At 33.7% G+C, this 7383-nt stretch overlaps 1 protein-coding gene across 1 annotated transcript in view; it reads right to left on the bottom strand.

Annotated features, from left to right (window-relative positions):
• LOC107299462 (nucleolar protein 8) overlaps positions 1-6397 on the bottom strand; it is an 8247-nt gene extending 1850 nt beyond the window's left edge. The window contains exons 1-6 of the mRNA XM_015828818.1: positions 6357-6397; positions 4615-4759; positions 3689-3772; positions 2892-3166; positions 1015-1138; positions 337-404 (exon numbers count right to left, since the gene is read on the bottom strand). Of these exons, the coding sequence (XP_015684304.1) occupies positions 337-404; positions 1015-1138; positions 2892-3166; positions 3689-3772; positions 4615-4759; positions 6357-6396 (736 nt within the window). The 5' untranslated portion in view covers position 6397. The remainder of the gene's footprint in view (positions 1-336; positions 405-1014; positions 1139-2891; positions 3167-3688; positions 3773-4614; positions 4760-6356) is intronic.
• Positions 6398-7383: the final 986 nt, after the last annotated feature.

Here is a 7383-nt window from a genome sequence, read left to right as displayed (position 1 = left end):
TAAAAAAATCACAGAATACTGGTTTTCTGGGCAATTGCAACCACTGTTCCAGATAGAAGTTTCTTAAAATGACATCAATTTAAATAATTTTTAAAGGAGACTTCTTTAGCAATTAAAATAGATAACGTTATCCACAGCAACCTGAACTCCAATGTTAAAACTCTCCAAAAATGTAGAAAAACTTACAGAAATTATGTATTGTGAACGCACAACAAACAAAACTTAGAGTGAGAACTCTGACTTGAAATAAATTTGATGTTTACATCTTAAAAATAAATCTGAAGAATAAGTATGCTGGTAACTAAAATAATTAAGGAGAATTTTTCTGATTTTCACCTTTTAATCTGTCATCATCTTGTGAGAAGAAGAAAAATCTAATATTTGAATGTGGTTCAGCTGGAGAACTGAAAAAGGAACAAGAGTATTAATTTCCAAAACAAAGAGAAAAAGACTACTTTTTCCAAGCCTGAGCAATACATTCATTTCGAGGAAGAAGCATATCTTTTTATTTCGGAGATGAATTACATGAACAAACTATTTAGTGTCTTGTATTTGTTTGCATTAAGAATCTGGGCAAGTCTAACTCTCGGAAATAATAAGGAAATAGTCATATTGGTTTTTTTTCAAGAGGAAGACCCCGAGGGTAAGGCTGATTGACTGAATTTATAAGGTGGATATTTTAGCAATTTATTCACACATTGTGAGGGATACAAGATCACACAGAAACTGGAATTTCCTGCCTCATTGTGTCCTTCTTGTGCAGTCCCACATAGTCTTTAGGGAAAGCATGGGGAATGATGGGAAATGCAATGGGAGGGGAAAATCACATAACATTAGTTTAAGGCTTTCTGCCTGCTGCTGGTGAAACTACAGTACACAATATAGATAAGTGGCTTCATTTGGGAAAAACATATTTGACATATCATCTCAGAGAATGCGCAACCTGGCCCACTATGTTAAATTTGAGGTCTATCCTATCTAAAGTTCAATGAATACTGCAAAAGTATAATTTACCTTTCTTTGACATCTTTTACTTCAGCTGCTTCTAATTCTTCATCTTCGGAACTACTATCTTCAAAACGGGGATCTTCTTGCCAGGCTACTCGTGAAGGTTTTAGTATTTCAATTACGTACGGATCTATAAAAAGGAAAAGAAAACAAGACCCAACCATTTTCAATATACAAAAACGTTTACAGGTAGTCCTCAGCTTAAAACCATTTGCTTAACAATAGTTCAAATTTACCAAAAGTGATTACAACCCGTCTTCACATTTATGGTGGTTGCACTATCCCCATGTTCACACGATCACAAATTGTACGCTTGGCAACTGGCTTGCATTTGCAGAGTCCTGTGATCACGTGATCATGGTTTGCAACCTTCAAAACTGATTTCTGACAAAAAACATCAAATGGGGAAGTTGGATTCACTTAACAACCATGTGATTAGTCCAACAACCATGTGATTAGTCCAACAACCACAGTGATTAGCCTAACAACCACAGTGATTCACTTAACAAGCACAGTAAAAAATGGTTGTAAAATCAGGTCCAGGCTCTTGATGACTTGCTTTACAACCACATCATCTTACAATAGAAATGGTATTTAGAAAGAATTCTAATATTGGAAATGCTTTTTGTAAAGCAGGACAGTATTGCAAATCGAAATAATTAGTTCCCAGGTTATTACATACTAATTTGTTTCTTAGATATTGGACTCAAAAGCTGGTTTAGCATATTATTGGTTATGAATAGTCAACATATTTATATCAATGTGTTTATTTTTATTGTTTTATTCCTTTACTTATTATTTTTACATTTATCATTTTTTTCTGTTTTATTATTGTAAGCCATCCAGAATAGCCCCACGGCAAGATGGGCAGCAAATAAAATGAAATAAATAAATGAATAAATAAATATATATATATTTTTAGCTGCCCAGAAAACAAAATTATAAACCTTAATAACTAAGATGTTGGGCTGAATCACACCGACAGGTCCAATTGGAATTAAAAAGTTGGTTGTGACCTGGGAAGTCATCTAGTCTACCCTCTACTCAGTGCAGGATTGACTTGAGTTATTTCCAACAGATGAGCTTCCAGTTTCTTACTAAAACCTTCAGTGAAGAACTCATCATTTCACAAGGCAGGCTGTTGAACATTATGTTCTCATAGATAGCTCAGGTAAATTCACAAGCCAGATTTAAATGTATTATTTCTTCCATTTTGTGCTCCCAATCAACTGGTCATATGGTTTAAATCAGGGGTCTCCAACCTGTGGGCCATGGCCTATTCTCAACCAGGCTGTGTGAGTGGCAGGCCAGTGCATGCATATACGTGCACAGCCCTACTTGTGTAAGCGGTGGGCATGTGCACTCACCACTTACACAAATGAAGCACACATGCCTGCCCCCCCACAAAACCATCCCCTCTTCCCTCCCCATCACTACACCAAGCCGCCAATACAGAAAGTGGGTGAATACAGGCTTAAATACTGAAAGGTAATATGTAGACACTGGTGGCTTCAATCTGTTACCACTGTAAAAACCATGGAAAAGCTGTTGAGCATATATTCCTGATGGTCCTGGTATGTTTATAATATTTCTGGGTAATATTAAAAGTTCTGTAGAAATAAAAGATAGAAGCAACTTTTAGATGTGAGCAAATCTGGAATATTATGAATCATTTCCATCCATTAAGCCTAGCAATCCAGCCGGGCAGGTAGTACAAACTGGTATAACATATTTCTATTCATCTGTCATCAAAATAAAACGACTCTGTTCTTTAAAGAAAAGACCCACACAAATTGCAACACAGCGGTCAGGTCTCAAAGGGTGTTAATTCAAAAACATGTGTTTGAGATACTGAAACTATGGTTTAGAATAGGTAAAGATACCTTCTTTAATAGGTGATCTCGCCACTTCATCACCAAAAAAGGAAAAGGTAAAACCCCCGTTTCCATCTTGTCTTTCATCACTGAATTTTGGTATATCAGTTGAAGGGGTTTGTTCAGCATCATCATGCTGGTCCCATGATATTATTTCTGTTTTTTCATCCTGTTTTGTAGATCCAAGTGCTTCTTTTAAGTCCACGGCGACATTGTAAAATGTATCTTTAGACACCTCAGGCAGTTTCTGAGCTTCTTCTTTCTTCTTCTTCTTTTTAGCTTTACTATTTGACGGAAATAAGGATGTGTTAATTGCTAATATTTAACTGATCAAATATATAATTTTATACTAGTAATTTATATCACATGCTTACACCAAAGAAATATAAATTCAGATGCTTCCACAATCTGTTTTGTTAATGCATTCAATATATAAATCCCAGTAAAGTATAACACAATAACCCTAACTTGGGTTATTTTTTCACATAGTAAAATACTTGTATTGGTTTATAATCCAATTCAGCAAAAGCATAACATTTAATTTCAACATCTGATGGATGACCAATGTTTCTTCTAAAAAAGAAATCCATCAGAAGTCTTGACAATTAAGAGACATTTAAATATTGCAACTTCCCTCTGAAACCCCTCTAAAGTAAATATTTTTCTCTTTCTTTCATTCCAATTCTTAATTAAAAACTGAAATGTTTTATTCATTTGCTGCATAAAATAAATATTTGACTCTAAACAATCAGAGTTGAAATAGTAAACAGGTCAATGAAAAGACAGGCATAGTTCAGAATCATTACCTCTCTTTTTCAGTATTAGCTGGCTTTTTTTCAAATACTGCATGATCTTGCCTTGTAGGGTCATAGCGTAAGGTATTCATATCTCTATAAGTAAATAATATTTTAATAATAATAATAATAACTACAATAATATAATGATAATGATAATAATAATATAATAATAGTAAAGCATCCTTACGTAAATCTAGATACCATAAAAATTCCATGGGATAAAAATTTTCATTCTATGACAACATTTCTAAATATGCTGAAGTGCAAACTATATATAAATCAATAAAATGTCAAATAATTTTGAAAAAAATCTACGTAACAGTCTATATTTCTACTTAGAAGTAATCCCATTGAGTTGAATGGACTTAATCTGAGAAAAATGGGTGTAGGATTGTAGACTTAATTAGCAACCTTATGCTATCTTTGCTCACAATCAGCTAAAGATGTATTTTTCTATGTGTCAAGAAATAATTAGCTTTTACATGAGTGATTATATTATTAGAAAGGATTGCAATTATTTAATTATTTATGCCAATGTTTCTATGCTTCCCTATGTCAGGAGGAATTGGGATGGTTTAACAGTCTAAAATCTTACAGTATTAAAATAATAAATAAGCTCAAATCAGGGTTAAATGCTTTACATTTCATCATCTTAGATCACAGATGTCAAACTCGATCGCGTCACTTGACGTATTGTGACGTATTGTGATGTTTTTTGCCTTTGCGGAGCTGGGGTGGGAGTGGCCTGCATGTGACGCATCTGGCCTGTGGGCCACCAGTTTGACATCCCAGTTAGATCCACAGTTTCAGTATCTATCAAAGCTTGCCTGCAATGCTAGATTAATTAGTGTTCAACTTGGGGGAGTACTATGAAAATAATAATTTATACAAATATAAATTTGCCCTTAGTTTTTCTACTAAAGTAATTTTCATACCTGAATTTCTGGCTTTCTGCAGCTAGCTTCCTACGTTTGGGAGGGTCTACATCAATATGTAGAAGAGTTTTCAAGATCTCAAGATTCTTCTTCTTTTCTAAAGAAAGTTCCTCTTCTTCCTCTGTTACCGATTTCTTTGATTCCTCTAACAGGAAAAAAATAGAACGGAGTTAGTTACTGACTTCACAGAACCAATACCAATTGCATTCAACCATTACATCGAATCGTACATTATTTTAACACACGACTCTGAACTAGCTCAAAAGTTGTGTAAGACAGAGTACTTGGATCAAAGACCAAAAAATTATAGTCCTGTATGTTAAAAGAACTTAGTGCTTTTATATTATGGTATTGGGTTGGTAATTCTAGATTTTAGGTATTTTTTTATTATCTCACTGGTTTCAGTATTACTCCTGAAATAGTTGTAATTATTATTGCTGTTATTTATATTGATCTATGACCAAAACAACAATTAGAATTTGATCACCTTGAACCAAGCTCAACTTGAAGGATTACTTATTAAAATACAGAATAGATTGAAACTGATTTGCAACCAAATTTGTGTCAATTGTGGCTTGCTTTTAAGTTTAAATTAATAGATTCAGTCACTGCCCAGGTTTAACAAACTGGCTGTGTCAGGACAATGTATTTCCTTATGAATCTGAATGCAAAGCAGATTCAGACATAAACAGCTCCAAATTTATCTATGTTAATTAAACTATATTTCATTGTCCAAAAGTATTTTCTTTAAGGTTAGCTTCAACTTCCCCATTATCTATGCTTAAGAAAGGAGAATGAATGCATGGAAGTCTGATTCTCACTGCAACTATTTTGTACAATGAAGAAATCAAATTTGTTACATCCAAACCAATTTCCCCCCTCTGGATATATTTTCTTCATAGTTTGGTTAGGTTTAATTTAAGGTGCCTATTTCTAATTTTCAAATCAAAGATAGGTCCTCAAGAATCATTATCCATTGTCTATATATCATTATTACTATGGTTATTAGATTTTTATCCCACCTATTTATTATACATACATAGTAAAACTCAAGGTGGCAAACATACCTAATATCCCTTCCTCTTCTTCCTATTTCCCCCACACAATAAAGACCCTGTAAGGTAGGTTGGGCTAAGAGAGAGTGATTGGCTCAAAGTCACACACAGCTGGCTTTCATGCCTAAGGTAGGACTAGAATTCATTGTATCTTAGTTTCTAGACCCGGACCTTAACCGCTGGCTCTCCAGAGATATAGTAATATCTCTATGCCAATAGTAATGCAATACAGAAGATATAGCCCCCAAACAACTAGAAGGTGTCAGGCCACCTTCTAAAATTCTATAGCCTAACACATATAATTAGACACATATCCACTTTTAAGCATTTTTCATTACTACCAGTTTACAGTGGAAGATATTTCTAAGAGATTCTGTGAAATATCTTTTTATATTTTGAGTTAGTCTCTGTTATGTACAAAGTATGAAAAGTATAGATGTAAATATACTAATATACTTAGTGGGTTGGGTTTTTTTTTATTTTTCAAGGGAAACATATTTAACCTTGAAAAGGGTGTATGTTCTACTCTATACCTTAGGTCATATGTAAAATGTTTTTAAAGGATCTTTTGATCCATGCAGAGGAATTACTAGGAAACAAATATTCAAAAAATTATAGAAAAAAGTTTACTATAACGAAGTCTTACAAGCATTCTATTAGCAATCAGCAAAATACTATATATCTAACCTTCCTGATCACTGTCACTTTCAAGGAAATGAGCATCCATACGAAATNTAAAAAAATCACAGAATACTGGTTTTCTGGGCAATTGCAACCACTGTTCCAGATAGAAGTTTCTTAAAATGACATCAATTTAAATAATTTTTAAAGGAGACTTCTTTAGCAATTAAAATAGATAACGTTATCCACAGCAACCTGAACTCCAATGTTAAAACTCTCCAAAAATGTAGAAAAACTTACAGAAATTATGTATCGTGAATGCACAACAAACAAAACTTAGAGTGAGAACTCTGACTTGAAATAAATTTGATGTTTACATCTTAAAAATAAATCTGAAGAATAAGTATGCTGGTAACTAAAATAATTAAGGAGAATTTTTCTGATTTTCACCTTTTAATCTGTCATCATCTTGTGAGAAGAAGAAAAATCTAATATTTGAATGTGGTTCAGCTGGAGAACTGAAAAAGGAACAAGAGTATTAATTTCCAAAACAAAGAGAAAAAGACTACTTTTTCCAAGCCTGAGCAATACATTCATTTCGAGGAAGAAGCATATCTTTTTATTTCGGAGATGAATTACATGAACAAACTATTTAGTGTCTTGTTTTTGTTTGCATTAAGAATCTGGGCAAGTCTAACTCTCGGAAATAATAAGGAAATAGTCATATTGTTTTTTTTTCAAGAGGAAGACCCCGAGGGTAAGGCTGATTGACTGAATTTATAAGGTGGATATTTTAGCAATTTATTCACACATTGTGAGGGATACAAGATCACACAGAAACTGGAATTTCCTGCCTCATTGTGTCCTTCTTGTGCAGTCCCACATAGTCTTTAGGGAAAGCATGGGGAATGATGGGAAATGCAATGGGAGGGGAAAATCACATAACATTAGTTTAAGGCTTTCTGCCTGCTGCTGGTGAAACTACAGTACACAATATAGATAAGTGGCTTCATTTGGGAAAAACATATTTGACATATCATCTCAGAGAATGCGCAACCTGGCCCACTATGTTAAATTTGAGGTCTATCCTATC

This window comes from Protobothrops mucrosquamatus, unplaced genomic scaffold (assembly GCF_001527695.2).
Source record: "Protobothrops mucrosquamatus isolate PMUCROS unplaced genomic scaffold, P.Mucros_1.0 scaffold4964, whole genome shotgun sequence".
NCBI classification, from domain to species: Eukaryota; Metazoa; Chordata; class Lepidosauria; order Squamata; family Viperidae; genus Protobothrops; species Protobothrops mucrosquamatus.
The sequence above is the reverse complement of the archived record's forward strand: the minus strand, read 5'-3'. Positions and strand labels throughout refer to the sequence as shown.